This window comes from Tympanuchus pallidicinctus, unplaced genomic scaffold (assembly GCF_026119805.1).
Source record: "Tympanuchus pallidicinctus isolate F22 unplaced genomic scaffold, pur_lepc_1.0 scaffold17, whole genome shotgun sequence".
Classification (NCBI taxonomy): Eukaryota; Metazoa; Chordata; class Aves; order Galliformes; family Phasianidae; genus Tympanuchus; species Tympanuchus pallidicinctus.
The window spans coordinates 19355533-19378825 of NW_026294690.1; the positions used below are offsets into that span (position 1 = coordinate 19355533).

The window sequence follows — 23293 nt, forward strand, 5'->3', positions numbered from 1 at the left end:
TGCTTATATGAAGATCAACAGCTGTTCTGCAAGGTTAGAACTTTATAGGAAGGACAACACACACGAAAGTAAAATACATAAGAAGTCACAACTAGGGCATTTTTCTCATTTACAAGGAAGCTGCATTGGCTCAAGGAAGTGACTTTTTCAGGAACGCTTCCACTGCTTTGCAGCATCACCGGTTGGTCCCGGAATCTCTTCCACCACTGGGAACATTCCGTCATTGAGCTCAGGCAATGCCTTAAAGCTACCAAGCAGAGGTCAGGACTCCTCCAAGAATACCAACTGTGCAGAGGTACCAATGCCTATGCATTCTGGTTTTGTATATGCTAAGAACTTCACACAGAAATCAAAACAAATATTGCTGTCTGCAGCCCACAGCTCGTACACCTATCAGAAAATTTCCAAGAGCACAGCGCTGCACTCTGTAATGATCGGACTGCGTGGCGATGGCACTGGCTCTGTAGTCCAGCAGTTTGTTGCTTTTCCTTCTAGGAAGTACTAACTTTCCTTAAAGCATCCCCATGAAACTTCACTGCACAGAATGGTGACAGGTTTAACTTCCTATAGCACGCGAGTGCTTCACTGCGTACCCTTGGAGCACTACTGCATTATGTTGCATTACTTCTACTTCCCTACTTTGCAGATAAAAAAGACAAAGGTCAAGCAGCTGCCTTAAGGTTATCTAAGACCTATGGAGCAGAGCATCAAACCAGCTTTACTCTTAAGATTAGTGCCACATCTGCATCATCTCTCACTGCTGCCACCTTACAAATTGCTTACGAGCACGTAGCATTTAATACTTACCTGGAGCCTACCACAGCCACTGCAAGGCTATTTTCCCCTGGATTTAATAAAAATCCATGCTTCAAGAAAGTTAAACCAAGGTTAACGAAAGACTTAACTAGAGTACTCTGTTTTCCCAACATTCCCAACTATATACATCATCCACACAAAAAAAGAAAAAAGATAATAAGATGTGTATGGATTCAAAAGCTCAGAAGCAACACTGAAAATACAGCCTGCAGGTACTTTGCAAGAAAAAAAGACCTTTATGGATCTGGGCATACACAAAGATTCTTTAAAAGCTGGCCTGCTCTACACGATGTGAAAGGAAACTTGCCTCATAAGTATTTCTTCAGAACATGGACTAAAAATTAGCAACTTGACACTGCAGCCACCACAGCCCTCAGCAGAAGTAGCCACAGAAGGCTGAAGTTCACAGCTGTGAAGTTCGCCAAGACGAGGCTGAGAGCTCACACTTCCACCTTCATTTAGCAATGTTTCAGGAAAGCCACATCCTTCCTTCAAAAACAGATGGGAAGAAAAGCCAAAATGCAGCTCTTTCTTACAAAGTCTCTGCTTGCTGCTGAACAACAAAAAAGTTACAATCATGTTTATATGTTCTTCAAGTAGCTCAGCTGCACGTTCTGAACTCAGTGCTCGGGAGAGCCTGGGAATGACCACCTCCAGTCTGAGCAGGCAGGGATGTGAGAATGGGACTTCACAGCACCACAAGCATGACAAAGAGCAACTTAAAGAATGCACTGCCTTTTTTGCCTCCTGCAGCTATTTCCCAACCCCATGCTGACATCCCACCACTCCATTAGTAGTAGGGCTGTCTACAGAGCTGTGATGTAAACCAAAACAAGAAAATTAAATCAAATCTGAGCAACACAGGGCTGGGGAAGACTGGCCACATTGCTGGCTGTAACGAAGGGAAGCAGTGCAGAAACACATCACAATTACTCCTAAGTGGTGTTACCAAAAGACTTATATTTGCAGTTACAGCCAGAGCAGCTGGAGACATGGGATTTCGCATCATCTTCAACAAGGACTCACCAGAAGTAATTTCTTTTCAGAGAATCACAGAATTGCAGGGGTTGGAAGGGACCTCCAGAGATCGAGTCCAACCCCCTGCCAAAGCAGGTTCCCTACAGCAGGTCGCACAGGTAGGCATCCAGGCAGGTCTTGAACATCTCCAGAGAAGGAGACTCCACAACCTCCCTGCAGCCTGTTCCAGTGCTCCGTCACCTCACTGTAAAGAAGTTCTTGCACACATTGGTGCAGAACTTCCTATGCTGCAGTTTCCAGCTGTTTCCCCTTGTCCTGTCTCCACTCACCACTGAAAACAGTCTGGCCTCGCCATTCTGCCCCCCACACCTCAGATATTTATAGACCTGGATCAGGTCCCCTCTCAGTCTTCTTCTCTCAAGGCTGAACAGACCCAGTTCACGCAGCCTTTCCTCATAGCAGAGATGCTCCAGGCCCTTAACTATCTTGGTGGCCCTCCGCTGGACTCTTCCCAAGAGATCCTTGTCTTTTTTGTATTGGGGAGCCCAGAACTGGACACAGTGCTCCAGATGAGGCCTCACGAGGGCAGAGCAGAGGGGGAGGATCACCTCCCTCGACCTGCTGGCCACGCTCTTTTTAATGCACCCCAGGATGCCATTGGTCCTCTTGGCCACAAGGGCGCACTGCTGGCTCATGGCCAACCTGTCATCCACCAGGACACCCAGGTCCCTCTCTGCAGAGCTCCCCTCCAGCAGCTCATCTCCCAACCTGTACTGGTGCATGCAATTATTCCTCCCCAGATGCAAGACTCCACACTTGCTTTTGTTAAACCTCATCTGGTTTTTCTTTGCCCAGCTCCGCAGCCTGTCCAGATCTTGCTGAATGGCAACACAGCCTTCAGGCTGTCAGCCAATCCTCCCAACTTCGTATCATCAGCAAACTTGCTGAGGGTGGCCACCATCCCCTCATCAAGGTCACTGATGAAGATGTTGAACAAGACCGGACCCAGCACCGACCCCTGGGGGACACCGCTGGTTACAGGCCTCCAACCGGACTCTGCACCGCCAGCAATGACAATTTCTGATATTCAAGTACTGCATTTTGTAAATAAAGAAACTACTCTCCTTTTTGAGAAAGAGTAAAGAAATACTAAGAAAATATTTAAAATGGTGAGTTTTCAAAAAATAAGAGAGCTTGGGATATGAAAACAAAGAACAAATAAACCAGATTACAAAAGAGAGGCATTGGCTAATATTATCATTAGCAAAAAGTCATTCCTTCATTAGATATCTGCACACGCTCACTATTTGAAACCAGATATTACAACTGATTAAAAGAACAGTCAGGATCTGCATATTAAAAAACATACAAATGAAATAGCACACAAGTAATATATGCCTTGTCTCTCAGCATTCCAGCAAGGAAGAGATGACAAGTATAGTGAAAGCAGTGCAAGGCACACAGCCCCAGAGGGGCACTCAGCTCTGCTGGAGCCCCAGGATGATTGAAGGCCAGGAGTTAAGGTGTGAAGCTTTAGGAAAAGGCACAGAACACAAAATTGCCATCTCCACTGGTTTTCTGGTCCCTTCTCAACTTAGAAATGAAGAGAGCTCAAAATTAAGGACCACCACAATAAAAATCTGCTACAGTAACATGCACTCGCAAACACATTCCCTTTAAAGTGCAGCCTTAAGCACTGCCTGTCAAAGTATGCCACAGTTCAGTATCCAAAGGAACTGCTTTAAGTTGTTATAATCAATTTTCTCTGTTGAAGGGATACACAGTGGTAGAAAGTTCCAATTTCAGTGTGGCAGAGGCAACTGTTGCATCAGTGTGGTTGAAGACCATCTATGTCCAGGTTTTCCTTCATAGGCCGAAGCCTGCACTGAGCGCAATGCTGAGAGCCTCCCTGCAAATACTGAATTACTTACAGGAGCAATTTGAAAAGGACTAATACAGACTGTTTTAGCTTCCCTCTTGTCAAAAAGCTCATACACTGGAACCGATTTCATTCACAGAATCACAGGGTTGGAAGGGACCTCAAGGATCATGAATCTCCAACCCCCTGCTGCATGCACCAACCCCCACATTTAATACTATCCCAGGCTGCCCAGGGCCCCATCCAACCTGGCCTTGAACACCTCCAGGGATGACGGGGCATCACAGCCTCTCTGGGCAGCTGCTCCAGCACCTCACCGCTCTCTCTGTAAAGTTTCCCCCTGACGTCCAATCTAAATCTGTCCAATCTAAATCTCCCCTCCCTCAACTTCAAACCATTTCCCCCTGTCCTGCAGTTATCAACCCTTTCACAGAGTTGATTCCCCTCCTGTCTGCAGGCTCCCTTTAGGTACTGAAGACTGCACTGAGGTCACCCCGCAGCTTCTCTTCTCCAGGCTGAACAAGCCCAGCTCCCTCAGCCTGTCTTTGTAGGGCAGGTGCTGCAGCCCCCTGCTCATCTTCATGCCTCTCCTCTGGACCCTCTCCAACAGCTCCCTGTCTTTCTTGTATTTTCTTGTACACTTGGACGCAGCGCTGCAGATGGGGCCTCACAAGAGCAGAGCAGAGCAGAGGGGGACAATCACCTCCCTGTCCCTGCTGGCCACCCCTCTGCTGATGGAGCCCAGGACACCATTTGCCTTCCGAGCCACAAGAGCACGCTGCTGGCTCATGTTCAGCTTTTCATCTATCAAGACCCCCCAGTCCTTCTCCACAGGGCTGCTCTCAAGCACCGCTCCTTCCAGTCTGTAGGGATGCCTGGGATTCCTCCAGCCCATGTGCAAAATTCTGCACTTTGCCGTGTTGAACCTCACCAGGTTCACCCTGTCCACCTTTCCAGCCTGTCGAGGTCCCTCTGAATGGCATCCCTTCCTTCCACCGTGTCGACCGCACCGCTCAGCTTGGTGTTGTCAGTTCCTTTAAGTATCTCTTTCTGAGGCCAGTTACCCTCCTATTACCCACTCTTGCTATTGGCATTATCTCAATCAGATGTTGCACACTCTGGAGGAATACATTGCTGGGCCATGCCAAGCATTTTCCACCAGAGAAAGGAGGTGTGGTAGAGAAAGTTCAGAGACGCTCCTTCGTTCTGCCAGGAGATGCTGCTACTACGTGTCAAAGCTGACTCAAATGTCAGGAACAAGTGAACCACAAAGAGTGGAAAAACAGCTATTTTCATCCTGCTTCCCAAGAGGAGATAAAAGGTTACAGCACAGCTATTTCAGGCACTACAGAGACTGAGTCAAAAGAATGGGTCAGAAAGAGTGCCTCTCCTTGCTTCTCCCAGCACATCCATCTGTGACAATGCCAGCACAGAGGACAAGATTTAACACCTCTAGTTCTACAAACAAAGCTTTATCACAGGCTTGGAGTTACAGGCCTGGTTGATACATGTTACAACGGTAGGCTTGCAAGGAAAGAGATCCACCAGCAAGCAGGCTGCATGTGATTCTAACATTTGTCCTTCTCCCTGGGTTTTGGAAAGCATCACATTCACACTGACTTGTGGAAGATGAACAGCTGACTTGATCTGGCACAGACTGGTAAGATATTCCTCCCAGTGACTCAAAACCAGCATTCCTTCTCTGATCTTTGAGCAGCATGGACCTGAAAACTTCTATTTTCTAAAAGCAAGCCATTTGGTGCAGAACAATCACAATGCTTTTCCCACTGACTCAGCTGCTTTTGCAATCAGCTATGTGAAAGTTTTCCACTGACTGAGTTAAAAAGTAGCAACTTTGCTATGATTTAGTTTTTCTTTAAAGTCAAACTGGTAGCTTACATTACTTCATCACTAAAACCTCACCATTTAAGTCATTAATGAAGAGGCTAAACAGGATTGAACACAGTGCCAAACCCTGCAGAACTCCACTAGCAACAGGCCTCCAGCTGGGCCTTCCCGCCACTGATCACAATTCTCACCAGCAGTACAGCAATTAAATGAGCAGACAAGAAGTAGGATGGCAAACAACCTCAACATTTCTCATCCACCTCAGTGTTCACATATCTAGTTTGCATTTCCTCAGTTTACCTGTGAGAAAGTTAAGGTAGACAGTTGAAAGCTCTACCGAAGCTGAACCAAACAAATCTACCAAGCCAGTCATCTCTGTGTAGAAAGCTGCCAGGGTGGTTAGGCATAATGACTAATAGACATAATCACCTTCTTGTTTTTTAACATGCTTGTTTAAACTGTTTCTAGCTATTTATTTGATCTCCTTTCCCAGAACAGAGGTGAGCTGACTGACCCACTCATGGTTCTCTCCTTAAAAAGATTCCTTTTGGAGGATGGGTGGAACTTGCTTTCTTCCTTGCTCAGCACAGCCCCCCCAGATAACCAACAGTGGCTTTGCAGCAGTAACAGCCAGTTCTTACCACTCTCATGGGTGCATCTCAATAGGTGCCATAGCCTTGCTTATATGTTTCCTAGCCTGATCCTCCCCACCTGCACAGTCTTTTCCGCTTTCAGCTTTCCCACCACAACCCTGCTGCTGGACTAGCTCAAGACTGAATCTAGATGTTATCTCCACCCAAATCTCACACCACATAGGATCACAATGGCCACATCCCTCAGAAAGGTTCTTTTCCATCAAAAATGCTTTCACTTCACTGAGTCAGTAAGTCCCACCATAACAGACTCTGAACAGAAGCTGTTCCTTTTCCATTTCTCCAATCTTAACTATTACTCAGACTCACTGTAAACTCTACCACTTTTCTTTACTCAGGGACCAAATGATGCTATTCATCACTGCCACCACTCACCCACGCAATCAGGCACTTGTTCAGCTCTCTCCTACTGGTGGTGATTTACCAACATTAAGCCTCCATGGGTCTGCAGCTTCTATTGCTCTCAGGAAGGCCAACAGTCTTTCTGCTCCCCATTACCATACCCAGAGATTATAAAAAGCATATTTATTTGTAACAGGATAATTTCTATGGCAACTAACCTCCAGGAAAATCACAGCCAACAGCTCCAGGATGAAAAACTGGGCCAAGGAATTTACTGAGGGAGACCGACCAGCACACGCAGCTCTGAGAAATACTGAAATCTGCCAAATTTCTCTCTGAAGAAACTGTAAGCGTAGGTGTCTGCAGAATTCCCATCACAGCTCATCTCCTAAGTTGGACCAATGACACTACCACCCAGCTCTGTATCTCAGCCTTTTAAATACTTGAAATGTTTTAGTTACCTTTCAGAACAGCATTACAGCAACATTTCTCCAATGTACACTAATTCACCTTTCAGACTACTTACACCAAAAGAGAAGTAGCATGCTCCAATTCTTTGTAATAAGATGGTTTTCTCCTTACACATCTTCCCACCATTCCTCTTCCTCCAACACACATTGGCCACTTACTGCACGTAGGGAGCCCAAGACCCAATCACTTGTGTTCTGCCCAGACAGCACATTTCAAGCCCTTGTTCATTGCCACTGTTGAACAGACTTGCACAGGATCACTCTCCAAACATATTTGTTATTGAATTCAGTAACACATTTTGATTACCCATATGTTATGAGATACAAAAGGTATACATACCTCAGCATTGCTCAGGCTTGCTCATCTCCTTTGCATAGATGTGGTCATAGCTATAATCCAAACATCTTCAGTAAAGATCTAGAAATACTTTAGAAATATATATTCCATGAGAAAGAGGAAAGTCAAGGGAGGGTGGGACATAGCATTTGTTGGCTCCTACATTTGCAGATAACTGCATTCAGTAGCGTGGGTCATCTTCACAGCAAGTCTTGGCAACACAGCTTCTTCATAAAGGACAAAGACCTGCCAAAATTAATAAGCACCATAAGAAAAAAGCATTGACACCTGATCAGCAACAAAACACCACTGCAAACCCATCTCCTTCAAAGAGAAGGACCTACTCTGACTTGAAGCAGTGAGTTTCTGTCAGCTTTGGCACATTTAATGTCAAGAGACTGTTTCTTGTATTGTCTCCTATTCTGAGTAGTGCACCCTAATGACTTAAAGAGAAAACACTTGGAGCACCTGGGTTAAGCTTGACCATAAGGGAGCACACAGCATAACATCACACTGCAGAGTGCCTGTATTTCAGCATACAGGAACACGCCAGCAGTTAGAATGGTCGTTCTACCATTCATTCATTAAAAAACTGGACTGAGATACAATAGAAATCCTTAATTCCTACTGTTTGTTATAGGAATCCCCAAGCAGTGAATCCAGCCCTACACACCACGCTGCTCCCACCATCCCGCTCAGCACAAATCCCAGCGCTGCTCACAGTGTGAGGAGAGCAGAGGCAGCTCACAGCAGCAACACCTGCAGAGGGAAGGAGCTACAGAGCCATGGGTGCACCTGGATTAGTGCTGCCTTTGGTCACTGCACCTTTAACTATGACCAAATAAGACGCTGACAAAGCTCAAACGAGAAAGCTTCCCGGGGAAAAAAAAAAACAAAAAACAACAAAAAGCCAAAAGCCCACAAAAAACAAACAATTGTATGGGATACGCATGGCAGGGAGCACACAAGAAAACGTTTGTTTTCCTTTTGTTTGCTGGTTCTGAAATACACTGGCCTCAACGTATTCCTCAGCCCACCGCACGCCGAGCAGATTCCCGCACCCACGGCACAGCTCAGTGGACGTGCACAGAACGAGCGGCCACGGGGCATCCCGCCCCGGACGGCACAGCGCGGGACCGGCGGGTGAAGTAGCGGAGCGGGGCTGCGGGCGGCCTTCAGCTCCTCGGCTCCTCCGCAACGCTGCGCCCCCACCGCGCACAGCGCGCCCCCACGCGCGGGCTCCGCTCGGCCGCCCCGCGCCTCCGGCTGCCCACACGCACAGCGAGGCCGGGAGCGACGCGCGACGCTCCGGCCAGGGCCCTCCCGCACCGCTCCCCCGCCGCGCCGCCCCCGCCGAGCTCCCGCGGGCAGGAGCCGGGGAGGACCCGGCCGGCCGCGAGGCGGCGGCGGCGACGCGAATGGGCGGCCGAGCGGCGGAGCCGGAGGAGGCTTCGGCGCCCGGCCCGGCCCGGCCCGGCCCGGCCCGCGGAGATCGGCCCCGCCACGCGGCCCCGGGGAGCGACGGCGGCGCCGCCCGCAGGTCACCCACCGCCGAGCGAGGCGCCCCCACCGCACCGCCGATAGCCGCTCCATCCCCGCGCGCCGCCGCAACGTTCACCCGGGCCGCGCGACGTCAGCGCGCAGCGCCGTCGCCGTTGGAGGCGTAGAGACGCGCGAGGCCCCGCCCACATCGACCCCGCCCCCAGATGCTGCGTGAGTCACGTGCTTTGTCGCGAGCCTCCTGGAGAGGCCCCGCGCTGAGAGCCGGGAGTGCGCGGCACCGCCGAACCGAACCGAACCGAACCGAACCGAACCGAACCGAACCGAACCGAACCGCACCGCAGCGCCGCGTCTGCTGCCGCGGATCTCCCCGTGCTGCCGCGCTGTGAGCACCGATTCCGCCCGGTATGATTCCGTTCTACAGAGAAGCTGGAGGGCTTTCTCTTGTGAGCTGCAATGTGACGGTGATGGAAGTAACAACAGAAAGTGCCCTGATAAAACAGCCACTGCTGGAAGCAATTTAGAAGGGTAAAAATTAAGCCTCGTTTTCCTCAGAAGTCAGTTGGAATAATTTCCCTTTAAAATCAATTGAGTCATTTTAATTAAAATACTAAATCACAAAACGCAAGCAGGATTTTAGGGCCAAGAACCAGCAGGCAGTAAAGTGCTTCCATGGAAATCTTTCAGGCTAAATGCCAGAAGTCTGGGAATGGTAACAGAGCTTTGCTTTGAATTTCTGCAGGAATGGCTCCTGACTTGGAGTCACTGATGACTACATAGATGTACGGGCAACTCACAAAACCCCAGAAACTGCTGCAGACAGTGCCATGCCACATCACATCACAGCATTGCTGCGACAACTGTTGATGTTTCAGCCAAGCTCCACGTAGCACAACATTCCTGCACTTCAGGCTGGGCTGGGCACCGCATCTCAAACCCACCAGCGTACACATGGCATCTGCAGGCTATGGGGAGGATGAAGTGCACCCGGCTGCAAAGAAGCATGCTGCAAAATATGAAGTGCTCACTGCATTGCAATGAGATTACTGCCCCGTGCTGGAAGTAAACAGACTTTCAATAAACCACTAAGCCACCTTCAGCTGCAGAATGACTCCTAGTGGCTCACACAGCAGAGCACAGTTTCCCAAGGCATGGGAGAAAACAACCCTTTCATTGCCAAACAGCCTCTTGGCTCTCTTCTTCTTGCGTTAAAGTAGCAGGAAAGGACAGTGATGCTCCAAATGGCTACAACAGCTTGGAATGTCTTTAAAGGGTACAACCCACCCAATTTCAGCACACCCAAACGCTTCCGGCCGAGATACATCGGAGCTATAATGTATCTCCAGTTGGGTATTGGAGGGCCAGTAATTTGACCTTCTGGCTCCCGGGAATAAACTGTTACAACTGTGCTCGTGTGCAGGAATACTAGAGAGTCTTCAATGAAATTACAGCTTGTTACACCTTGAAAGGAGTATTTTACTCTCCAGATAAGAGTGCAATGCAATAATACAATGAAAAATAATGCACTTTCATTTGCAAAGCACTCTGTCCATTGTAAATCCAGCCTAGGAAGTTAATAAAACAAAAGCAATTAATACTTACAGTAATAAAAGTGCGACCTTTTCCATCTGGCATTTTCAAACAAGTTAGCCTCAAATCAATGCTACAGACACAGATAAACATGACCAACCCTGCCTGCAGGTTAGATGCTTTACTAGAATATGTGCTATTGAGCTGAAAGACTTTTTCTCAAACACTGAAGCCTACGGCCTGTGAATGTGCAAAATATCACCCACTTGTCTTTCACTACAGAGTCAGGAAGGAAGGACAGCAGATAACCAGCTAAGGGTCTAAGTAAAGTCATTTGGTGTTTCTTTTTTCCATTAGAGGATGTTGACAAAGCAATGAGTTACTGCACTAATTTATCTGCTGGTGTGTCTCTTTGGTTTCAGTAGAATTAAAACCATAGATGAAGGGACCACTAGACTAAAACCACTGTGGGCCCCACAGAATGAGAAGGAGAGTTCACTTCTGCGCGGCCATATTCATTTCCAGAGCACTAGGCATGAGGAAAACGAGTGGAGGAAGGAACCGTCTTCCTAATATGTGTAGCACATCCCCTTTTGTCAGCCCTGGCAGAGCCCTAGTAAACTTTGTTAGGCTACAATCTTTACAGATAGTTTCTTGAATGGCTCAACTTCATTTTCTAGATAGTGGTGAGATGCAACAATATAATGAAGAGCAATTGACTGATTTTCAAATGGTTTTGCCTCCTGTAAGTAAGGAGGACCTATACTAAAGTTCCAAATTTGAAGTTACATCACTGGTATCAACAATTAGAAATACAGATCCACTCTCTGAGGCTCTTCAAACAACGTAGCTATAGCAAGTGAAGCCACCAGCATTACTAACTTACTGATGCTGGAAGAGCAAACTTACAAACTACTGAGCAGTTAAGGAAAAGAAAGTCCTTTTTCTGCCTAAGAAGGCCCTGTCGGGGCCATCTCCGGATTCACTAGCTAGGAAAGCAAATGCCAGACTCCAACAGATATTGACAACAAGCAAATAGAGACCAGAAACATGTGAATGAGAAGTTCACAAGCCAAAGATGACTGGCAAATATCCCAAGTCACTTTCACATGTATTGCTGAGGCAGCGTATAACAGGATTGGCACATTTCAAGGAACAGGGAAGGAATGGGAGCAGCAAAACACATCTAGTAGAAGGTAATGGTTCCAGAGTATGTAGATAGTATTAAGGGGGCACTGATGAGAAAAGCTGACACAATAGTTTAACAAGGAAGGGATGCTCTGAAGGGATTAACACTCAGTCATAAAAAGCAATGAAGAAGATGAACGTGGGGCCTAGAATGCACTGCCTTTGCCCACTTCCAGGGAACACGTTCCTTACAGTAGTCCCGATAACTAAAAGCCAAGGGGATTTGTGAAGTTGGACCACATTTTTGTGCCCAGTTTTGGGCACTCCAGGACAAAAAAGTCAATTGAAGGGCCACAATGATGATTAAGGGACTGGAGCACCCATAGTTTGAGCAAAGGCTAAGAGAGCCTAGTCGAAGTGAATGGATTCACTATTAACTGAACGGCGTGACTGCAGCCAGCAGCGGGGGAGAGTTTCCTGCGTTTCCAGGCACGGGCAGCTAGCAGCCTTGAAAACAGGGCCCAGTCCAGCACACCCTCAGCATCACAGCTCCCACAGGAACGCCGCAGGCCCAAAGCACATCTGACTGCACCTCGCCCTGCATCCATACGTGCTGCTGGAGCACGTGCTGGTGGGCCCCAGCGCTCCTCAGAGAACCAGGATAAAACCCCGAGCTTTTTACTTCCCCTTGGAGAACAAAGAGCTGCTGCAGGATGAGCACAAGCGGCTCCCGGTACATTCTTTGAAAAATTCTTTTGCTTTATTTTATCCAGCAGTGCCGCCTGCTGTTCCCGGCCCCTCGCTGCACGATGCCGCCACGGCCCCGCCCGCCGCGTCGCGGGAAGAATTCTGTGAGCTCCTGGAGTCTCAACGAACCACAAAGCCCCTTCGGTATTTCAGGCCCCGCAATTCGCCCCCACCACAGGCGGTAACGGCCACGCAGCACACGGTGCGTGACCCACAGCCGCCTTCCGCGGCACGAGTCCGGGACGCGCTCGGTGCTCGGAACGGGAGGGCACCGCGCACCCCGCGTTACCTCGAGTAAGGGGGGCGAGGGGCGCTGCGGGGCGGAGCAGCCATTTCATCCCGCTTGGAGGAGCGCGTGTCCTCTCCAGGCGGCCGCCAGGGGGCAGCAGCACCCCGGAGCCGGCAGGGCCCGGGGCGCGGAACGGACTCGCAGCGGGCATCGATCCGTCACGGCGGCAGACGTCAAAGGCAGATGCAGATATTTCTTAGACTCCGAATGTGTAAATGTGCTAAAAGGACTCAAGCCGATGGAAGGGATCAGCAGTTATCTATCTAAACTTTCACACAGACACGGTTATATTAGATCTAATATATACTAATTTACAGCAAACGTTGCTTTCCCTGTTACCACGCCTGGACAAAAGATGGGATTTGTATTACCATGTTAGTATGAAAATAAAATCAGGAAAACACAACTCCTGAGAAAATGAAGAAGTCCCGAACAAAACACACACCCTTGTTCCACAGCTTTAGAATTACTGAGCTTTGTGACTAACCAAAGCTAATAGTCTCATCATAGTCAGGTTTGGAAGTAAGGTTAGCGGACGTTTGGCACTGTAAGGTCGGTTAGTGAGAGCGCAGCGCTCTGCTCTGCAAACGCAGCTTCAAGTCAGCCGTGCCACATGCAGCTCCGGGCTCTCCACCCCCTGATGAGCAGCTGGCCTCACTGCTTCCTGACAGCCTCTGAATAGCAGAGGGGAGCACACAGAAGCAGGCCACTGAAGACATTATTGATCCATTCACTAGAACGAGACATCCTAGAATGATGATGACCAACCACAGGGCTTACTTACTCAGAAACAAAGGATCAATACTCAGTATGACAGCTTGGGAGCAAAGATTTGGTGCCACGATAAGTTTTCTCTCCTTATGACAGCGAGTACTAAACAACTTCCAGTTGTTCCATACTGAGAGAGAAAAAACACATTTACATTTTTCAGTGTAAATAAAGCTTGCCAGGTCTGCCACCTCACCGAGATGAATGCAGAGAATGAAGTCTGTGGAGGACAGCAAGTGGATACAGCACACTCAATTACTTTTCCCAGGGACTCAGTGCTCCTAGGCTTCACAAGAAAAATACAAGGCTGGTGTATGTACTCTCCTTGTTCAATTTACTGGTAAGAACCTTTGTGAGAATGAAACAATATTCTTACAAGAAGCAGCCAACTGTAAAGGGTGTATTTTATGAGAAAAGCTGGGAGCACAGAAAGCAATAATCATGAGGTTGCAAATTTTAATGACTAATTTAAGTTTAAAATTGCCTACATAATGGCCATATCCTAGGAACTTGAGCCCATCAGATCTTCTCAATCCTCCTATGTAGCAAGAAATGTGAAAGCACAGTGATAAAAGCCAAAAGAAGCAATAAAATCTGTAATTTCTATTTGTGCTGGAGATCATGAAGTGTCTTTAAATAAAATATCACTTAGTCAATTTAATTGCTTCTTTTTCTATCAGCTCCTTATGCTGGTCTAATATCTTAGCATTGAACCTGTGTCCATGGATGCTAAACTGACTTCCTCTTATGTACTTAGTTGAATATTGAGGACATAAAATTTGTTTCTGGTGTCGTAATCAAGACTTGCCAACAAAGAAATTTGTTCCACACAAGGTGCTGCTGAATCAATAGGTAGAAGGCTGAAAGGAAATGTAACCTACCAGGGAATAAAGACACATTTTGCAGGAACAATGTGTTGTCATTAGGTGTGATAATTGGGCAAATTGTGGCGTGATCTTAAAAGTCTCTGCTGGCTGTATTCCTTTGAGTGCATTACTCAACTAGGGGAAAGGTACATTAGATACGCCTTACTTCATTGTACTGCTGAAGTGGAGCGCAGGTGTGGGAGAACAAACAAGTTTGCAATCCTTGCTTTGCAAATCAATTCTTAATCACTCAAGTTCTTATTTCCATACTAGATTCAACTTGTTGATACTTATTGCAATTTGCAATTTGGCAGCTTCCCTTTTGTAGTTCAAATGGATAGCAGAGATTTTTTAAAGCTTTCAATTCCTAGCATTAGCGCTTATGATTCATTTCAAGTAAAAATGAGTAGTTATAATGAGATACCCAACCAAAGACTGGATTAAGCCCTGCTGAAAAGTGAGGCAGGCACTGTACAGCTCCATTTCGCATTACCCTCGCTAGGGATTTACACTGTTTCTTTTGTGCTTTTTTTCCTCCCCCCAAAAAATCTACCCTTAGAAATTATTTATACCATCCTCACATTGCAAAAGGAATGTTATCAAAGCAAAAACAGTGCATGAAGAGAACTTAGATTTTCTTCTGATAAAAGAATGACTGCTAAAAATGATTGCCTGACATCCACTCAGATAACTGGCGTGTTGTTTTCAGATACCTAAGAAAGCAGCTCTGAGAGGGAGTTCATCAGCTCTTAAGGGGCAACTCCGAAAAATCTAAGGACAAAAGAAAGCAAAGACATTGCAGTTTGAAAACCAGCTGTCCCCTTCCAACATGATTAACTGCCTTCTTGGTCATTGTGTTACTTGTGAGGAGGAAGAAAGAAAGGCTGGGATATGAACTACCTGCAGTGCCATGATCCACGTCAAAAAGAGAATCAGAATGGACATCTCCTTCTGCCTGTAAACTACGGGGTGTTTGAGATGCACTTCCAATGCTGCTGTTTCATTTACTTTTCCTCACCTTACCCAGTGATGGACTGCTTTTCAGGGTGGGATCCGCACTGTCAGAGAATCTGGCTTGAGGTACAAACCACAGTTATGACGTGGGTAGCACTATCATGAAAAATTTCTCCAATTTCCCATTTGTGGAAATACTTATTAAATTTAATGCTAATGCAACAATAATATTTACTACATGCTTCACTGCTTCTTCATAGTTAAATGTAATTGAATTATGTTCCAATTCTATGTGGAAGCATCCCACATGAAGAACAAAGTCATAGAACAGACCCAGCAGCCCTGAAATTCTCTCTAGCAAGGAGTAATTAAATAAGCATTTGGGATCTTTCTTTACTAAATGAGCAGATAACAATCCGTACCTTTAATAAAATAAGCAAAGAACATAGCACAGTTTGTTGCAATCCCAGAACTAATTGCACCATATAAATGATGATGACCAACCACAGGGCTTACTTACTCAGAAACAATATAAAAATACAAATATAAAAACCATATAAACAGGTCTTAATGCACCACGATGAACACAGAGTAAAGCTGTCAGTCTTAGTCCTGGGAATGGCTAGTTCCATGCCAAAGAGTCCTGACTCTTCCTTTCTCACATGATCACTATGCTGAGCTGAATCCGCTGGAGCCCAGCAGTCACTACAACTTGTGTGTGTGAGAACACAGTGATGGGAAGGCGGCACAATTCCTTAACTAATACAACAATCTCAGAAATACCTGCCTAACTTACTGCTTAATAACAAGGACACCAATCAAGTATTTTATTTTTCTCATTGGTCCTTAGGTTCCCCTAAAGGTAGTTTCTAAACTATGACAGATACCCTAAGGAAAAATCCCTTCCCTAAGAGCACTCATAGCAGTGTAAGGCTTGCCATCCAGCCAAACAACCCAATAAAATTGCTGTATCTGCTGTCTTTTTAGTAGCTAAATTAGGAAGCCGGAGTGTTCTTCTTTTCTAATCTCATCTGAGAAGTAGAGAGACTTAATTTAAAGACATTTTGTTCAGTCAGAAGCATCTAAATGATCATCGATTGTTTTTCCTTAGCTGGGTGTGTGAGTCTCCTTAAAGCAGTAACCACTCATCATTTGTGCCCTGTCCCTGTTGCCAGACAGGCTAAGGGAGTTGTGTCAACATTTCTGGAATAAAAACTGCGTTTGAACAAGACAAACTTAAACTCTCGCACTTCTGTGAATCACAACAATGGCCACTGAATCAAGATGAAGAAGTTCAACTTCAGTCACTTTGCTTGGTTAGACACATCTATAAGAAAAATTAATCCAGAAAAAAATCCTTCTGCATTCACACTTCCCAGTAGCCGCACAATGCAGGACTCCTGTAAGAGATTTGTTGATAATTAGAATTCAAAGTTATGAGGAGGTGGGAAGCAAAGATGCTTTGTGATGTGATCCAAGTGTTGTAAATGGAGATGATTGGAAATTTTTCCTCAAATTGCACTCGCTCAGGGACGTGAACTAATTTGTTGGAGCCGAGACACTCTGTCACCTGTCCATCTGTGCTTAGCTCCACTCAGTGATGCTCAACTCCGGCACTTCATCTAGCGCTGCAGGATATGACATTCCACCAAGCACGTGCTCAGTGTATGGGTTTAGTTCATCTCTAGCATTATGAAAGGAAAAACATCATTGCATTTGAGGATAACTGCGAGAACTGTAAAGCAAGTCAATTACAATATGGTTTACTGCACTAGGAGGACTTCTTTTACTTGATTTGTTCTCCAGCATTCAGCTCGAGTTTTATGTATTCTGATTTTATTCTTTCATTTTCTGAAAAGTCATTAACATTTAGGAGTGCTTATAAAGCAGAATAAAATTTGGTTGCATATAGCACCTCTTGTACTTGGGCCACATGCTTTGCTTCTCAAACTAAACAATTTTGATTCTTGTGATTCCTGCTCTCATTTTTTTTCTAAATCAGACACCCTTTCACAGTACTGAAAGGAGACAGAAATGCAAAATACAAGTGCCTCTTAAGCAGCAGGTCACTGCAGGATCATCTCTGCTCTTAAATCTACAGTGTTTTGCCAGTATTTCCCTTTTCCCTATTGGAAGACCTGGCAAACCCTGGACCTGGTGTGATGTGCTCATAGGAAGAAATGATGATGGATTCTCTAAACGTCTCATATGAGATCAGAATTACTGCTGTCCAGCAGACAAATGACAAATGCATACATAACTGAGGCCAAGGGCAGTGTGTTGGGTTGAGGTCCCCACATTCTTTCCAAAGAATCACATTAAGGAGCAGAGCTGAACCGCCACTGACAGAAGAAAACTTCAGTTGGAGATGTGAAACACTTAATATGAGCTAGCTGCAGTTAAGCTATGTGACACATTCACAGATGTGCACAGGGCAAACATCTATCTAGAGGTGTTTCTCAGTTCCCCATTACAGACTGCACTGATTAATGCTACATATCTTCAAGTAAAAAAAATTGCTACGTGTCTTCTTTATTCCTATGACAGTATGGAAGTACGACAGCTTATGGAATTACTCTGCTCAGTACCTGGCCCCAGACAGGTCTAAAAGTGATTTTAATGAAGATGAAGTTACTGTTTTTCAATAAAAGCATAAGTACCTGCAAAAGGTCAATAAGATTTACTCTGATATAAGCCCAGAGATCATTTGTTATTGAAATGACAAAAAGATACCGTGTCTATAAAGCAGAGAGAATGACCAATTACACCACTTGTTTACCAGGTAACCCTTGGCATTTCCATAATTTTCTTAAGACTTAAGCTTTGTTTACACAATGTTAGCATGGAAGGCTCAGAAATAACCACCGATTATTGATGAAGCTTTCTAAAACATACTTCAAAAACAGTCTTCTTGTCCCTGATGAACCACTTATTCTCAAAATGTCAAAACATTGAGTCATATTTTTCATCAGTAGCTACAAAAACGTAAGAGTTATTGAAGTTTTAACTCTGCAGCTTCCACGACAGTTCTCTGAATCAAACCATTATTGAAATGAAGATCTAAAAAGGATTCCTAAGATATTTTTCATACTTCCTCCAATTGCAGGTCTATACGTATTTTCCAGGGAAGATACAGATCATTACAGAGCAAATTTATTAAAAGGACTGATTTTATTAATGACCTTTTACTCATCCTTTTGAAGTCATTCCAAACCCTGCATTGTCCCATACTACAAGTTGAAAACCACTGATGCAATACAACTATCTCTACACCAAAGGATATGAAGATCATCACCACCCACTCCAGGAATACATTTCCAGAGTTCTGTCACACCAGGCCTCAGTGCCAACATGAAACATTTTGAATCAGATAGCAGCTATCAAGAAAAAAAGAGAGAGATGAGCACTAGTACCTGGAGGAGGAGAAAGCTGTTTATGAAAGCCATCAGTGGTTTGCAGAAAGAATCCTGAGAAACCGCTCATCTAGCAGGATCTTACATCATTGTTCTTGAGCTGTTGCATTGCCTCAGCATGTACCTCACTGACATCTGTGCCTTTACTGTCTCATAAAGCTTGATGCCTATTATTTGGCCTACAGAACAGCATTAATTACAACCACTATTCCCAAAAAGTGGCTGAATACCCACTGAATCTCACTTTGTGCTGTTTGTTTGCAAACAAACCCATTAAGTACCGGTGTAGAAGTCTACTGTTATTACAGTGACTATGAAAGTTATTATAAAGATGCAAATTTCATAAAGGTCTATCATTTTGTAACTAGCAGTACAATATGAAAACCATCTAACTTGAGCAACTCATTGTGAGGAGCTTCCTTTTTTATTTTTGCCCCTAAGTCTCTTTGTTGTGTACCAAGCTTCATCTAATTGACTTGGAACGATGGGCAGGGGAACAGTTCTAAAATGAGTACTCCATGAACTTCCCTTACTCTCTCCCAGGCAATTCTCTTGCCCTCTGAAGAAGGGACTCAATGCCTTACTGTACTCTACACAGCCTTTAAACACATATTTGGAACATGCATGTCTCCGAGTTGTGCTACATCTTTTCTAGCTTCTGTGGTTAATCAGGTATGAGACACAGGCATTCCTGCTTGATTTCTGGCCACCAATCCATACATTTGACACAATGTTGGCTTGAATTTTAAGTAACAACTTCCTGTTTGCCTGGTGCCATTTGTGATGGGTAGAAGTGATAGAATTAAAAAGCTACTAACTATTCTGTTCGCTTACAGGCTTTGAAGACAGGGTGAGGGAGAGGGGCTAACAGAAACTGTATCGCTTGCTGCTTGCTTAGATCCTCCCATAGAAGAGTAATTCCATAAGAGTTCCTGTTATCTACACCCTGCAGGTAAAGCCAAGAACCAACTGTCTTAAACACTTGTCCTTGTAAGTAGGAAGACCTCCTTGACAGAATCTATAATGACCCTCTTCTTTCTTCCAAATCCTTTTGAAACACTGAAGCGAAACTTACAAATTGATTGTAACTAGCCCTGAGGCCCCAAACCCTTGAAATAACTTATTCAATGTGTGCTCATAACCTGGAAGGCCAGCTGTATTCTGAGCCGCATCAACAGAGGAGTAGAATCAGGAAAGGGAGGGGATTGCACCCCTCTGGTCTTCCCTTGTGAGGCCCCATCTGCAGTAATTGTGTCCAGGGCTGGGGCCCCCAGTAAAAGAAAGATATGCAACTGTTGGAGCAGGTCCAGAGGGCCATGAGAACAAGTACCTCTCCAATAGAGACAGACTGAGAGTTGGAGTTGTTCAGTCTGGAGAAAGTTCTGGGAGACCTCATTGTGGCCTTACAGTACTTAAAGGAAACTTATAAACAGAAGAGAGACTGACTTTTTACACAGTCTGATAGTGATAGGACAAGTGTGAAGCTTTAAACTAAAAAAGGGGAGATTAAGGTCAGATGTCAGAGGGCTGTAAGACCCTAGCAAAGGTTGTCCAGGAAGCTGTGGGAGACCCATCCCTGGTGGTGCCCACAACCAGGCTGGATGGGACCCTGGGCAGCCTGACCTGGAGGGAGCAACCAGCCCACAGCAGGGCGTGGGGCTGCTGGTAAGTTTAAGGTACGTTCCAATCTAAAACATACTCTGCAATTATGTTATTTCATTCATACACTTGTAATGCATCATTACATTATCTGTATAGCACTTACCATAACAGGATTCTGATCTTCATTGTTGTAGCACCAAGGACTCTTAACGACATGTAACCTAGAAGATAAAGTGACCAATCTTACTGTAGGAGCAGTAATACACAGTGAGCCAATTTAAGCTCTCATAAAGTGAGTAGCCCAAATAACATGGTAACAACTAAGAAAACAGAGACAAATAAGGAGCAGTTCATTGGTAACAAACCCATACATAACGCATACGCATACGAACATCCACAGACACAGAGAAACAATAGTAAGGAATGTTGTAATACTTGAACAAACCATTATCCAATTCTGCTGCCTCAGCTGATATGACAGGCTCCTGAAATAGTTTTTAGTAAAATCAGATCCCTGTTCAAAATTCCTCTCTACTTGTGATTCCAATTTGCACTTCCTATGAGAATAGCTGCTCTTGGGTGCTGTGTACAGGCAGGTAGAAAGGCAGCTGCCTTGTTGATGGGGTCCTGCCATTGGCCCCATTTCTCTTTGCTATCAGACCACCACAGAAAGCCTGAGGACAATCAAATTCATGTTGAATCTTTAAAGCAAGACTCGAGATTGCTTTGTTGAATAATTCTCACCAGTGAATACCTGCCTCCTATGGCAACACCAAGCAACAAGAAGAAATAAAATTATTTAATTTCAAAGCCACAATGTGAACATCCAGATTTTAAGAGGAAGATGTTCTGCCATCAGCCATGAGGGCAAGTTCCGCAGCTTTCCATTCTGCTTTTACTCAGTCTCCTTATTCATGTTTCCACTGTCACCTCTAATCTTTAATCACTGGGCTTGCACTGTCTATGAGAAATCTTCAGGAGCTTCTGAGCCCTTTATCTTTGATATGTGAACAAGCAGGGACTATCAGATGGGATTTTTAAACATGCTGTGTTGAGAACTCTCAGTGAATTCGACAGAAGGACTACACAGGTGAAGCTAAGAATTGGAAACATAATATCCAAACCAGCATTTCCAAATACTTCATGCCAAAGGCTAAATCTCTCATTGTATTTTCTCTTGCTCCCAAACTTACCCTCTTTCACACCCAGTCGTGGTTTCTCTATCATAATTACGATTGTGTTAGCAGAAACTGTAAAGCAATAGCAGAGAAGAAACAAGTACATGACTCCCCTAATTGCAGTGGGGACCAGTGACCTTTTTACAGATCCTCAACTTTGCAATCTGACAACGTCAATAAGCGGCCTCACCAGTGCTGAGTTTCTCCCAAACTGGAAAGCAAAATTTTGACAAGGTATACCAAGCTGCTGCTTTCTCCAAGGATCAATTTCCCACTTGGAACAAAACAAGAATCTCTTGAGTGCTGCAATTAGCAGCTATGAAAAAACAACAGACTGGGGAAGCTGCTGGTTTGGGTACCTAGTGGCATGGTCTCACTTGTTTAATTAAATGATATTATTTTGTTTGAGAGATCTTGGACTGTGTCTTGAACAAGAGACATGGTACAACAATATTTTTCCTAAAGATTTCCACTTTCTTCCCAAATGACAGGGTTCTTCTCAATGAGAAGGCTGTAGAAAAGACCCTGCATAAACATCGCCGAATTAATTACAAAATAATTACAACATTATAGTGAATCCATTGATTTAATGGATTCACTATAATAATTCACTCTTTAATTCCAAACTGCCTCCTTCCCAGAAGGAACAAACTGTGAGTTAGACTCTTAAGTATACAATTAAGCCTGCCAAGTTCTGATTCCATAATATGCTGCTTAGTATTGAACATCTATCAGTAAGCCAGTATGCAGGATTAATGTCACAGTGATTTGGTTTTGATTCCTCATGAAACTATAAAATGATTTAGCTGATATAAGCAACACGATATTTATAGTCCTTTCAGCAAAAGGTTTAATGCTAGGCAGGATACTTCCCCTTCCCTCCAATATAACAGCCTTCCCTTGCCTTTACAGATTCCAATTGGTGAGTGGAGCTCTGTGCATTCCATGTGGAATTTACTCAGTAATTCTATTAAAAGCTTCCCTTCCCAGAAATCAATGTTCTCATCTCACTCACTACTCATTCATTACTTAAAACAGAATACCTAACCTCTGCCTATATTAAGTTTCCTCAAGGGATTTCATATTTATTTCAAGGAATTCAGGAGACTAAGCTTCAACACTTCTGTGTTTGCAGAACTACAAAAATCTTAGTCTTAAAGTTAGAACAAAGCTTTGCCATTTTTTTTTAATTTTTGAAAAGGAGAATCATTTGAAAATATCAGAGCCTTCAAAGGAGGCCCTTTACTTCCATTCCTCACCATTTTCAGGTCGCACTTCAGATGACATTTAGGATGAGCCAGTAAAGTTTCTAATGGTATCAGCAGTTTCCTAGGCCTGTTCAGTCGACTAGCTTTAACTAAGAGCTCCCTCAAAAAAGACCTTTGATCTAGTACCACCAATGCCTGCAGTTAAGCACCAGCACCAGCACCAAGACCGGGACCCAATACTGGAGGAAATAGAGTCCACGGTAGAAGAGTTGCCTTCATTTCCTCTCCTAGATTTTATCTTCCCAAGTACTGTAATAAACAGAACTATTATTAATCTTCATTGCTTGTGTTTTTTGATAACCTACAACAAAGCCATCTGGGATGTGACACCCTCTGCTGTCGACTATCACAAAGCTCATCTAGTTGTATACAAAGGAGCACATTTACACCAGTGCTGGCTCTGACAAGACTGGGCTGCATTTCTGAAATTTATGAGGGCTGCTCTGAAAATAATGCCTCCTGTTTTATTACGTTGGCCCATGTCATCAGAGGCAGAAGGTGGTGGTGCAGCAGAATTTGGGCAGCAGAGGGTCAGTCTGACAGAGCAGAGCCTGACATGGAAGTGCATTCAAAGCAAAGGTGTGGAATTGAACTCCTGCATGTGGAAAAGACAACACCCACTGCTATTCATTGACACTGAACACGTATGGAGACCAAGCAGTGGATGTGAGCACAGTGAGGGGTGGGAGCTTCATTTCAGTACTGGCAACAGTGGGTCACCTCTACT

General features: G+C 44.9%; 1 protein-coding gene across 17 annotated transcripts in view; it reads right to left on the reverse strand.

The window, feature by feature from the left end:
* The window catches only part of TMCC1 (transmembrane and coiled-coil domain family 1), a 108438-nt gene that overhangs the window by 68263 nt on the left and 16882 nt on the right, over positions 1-23293 (reverse strand). For 9 of the 17 annotated variants that reach the window (XM_052678653.1, XM_052678650.1, XM_052678661.1 and 6 more), the window contains 2 exons: positions 20284-20341; positions 7327-7569 (listed from right to left, as the gene is read on the reverse strand). Coding sequence is in view for 3 of the 17 variants with exons in the window: in XM_052678661.1 (XP_052534621.1) it covers positions 7327-7334 (8 nt within the window). In the remaining 14 variants the exon portion in view is untranslated. Of the gene's footprint in view, positions 1-7326; positions 7570-8044; positions 8378-8872; positions 8985-20283; positions 20342-23293 lie in introns of those variants that run through there. The other 8 variants (XM_052678662.1, XM_052678666.1, XM_052678656.1 and 5 more) reach the window with 5 other exon arrangements.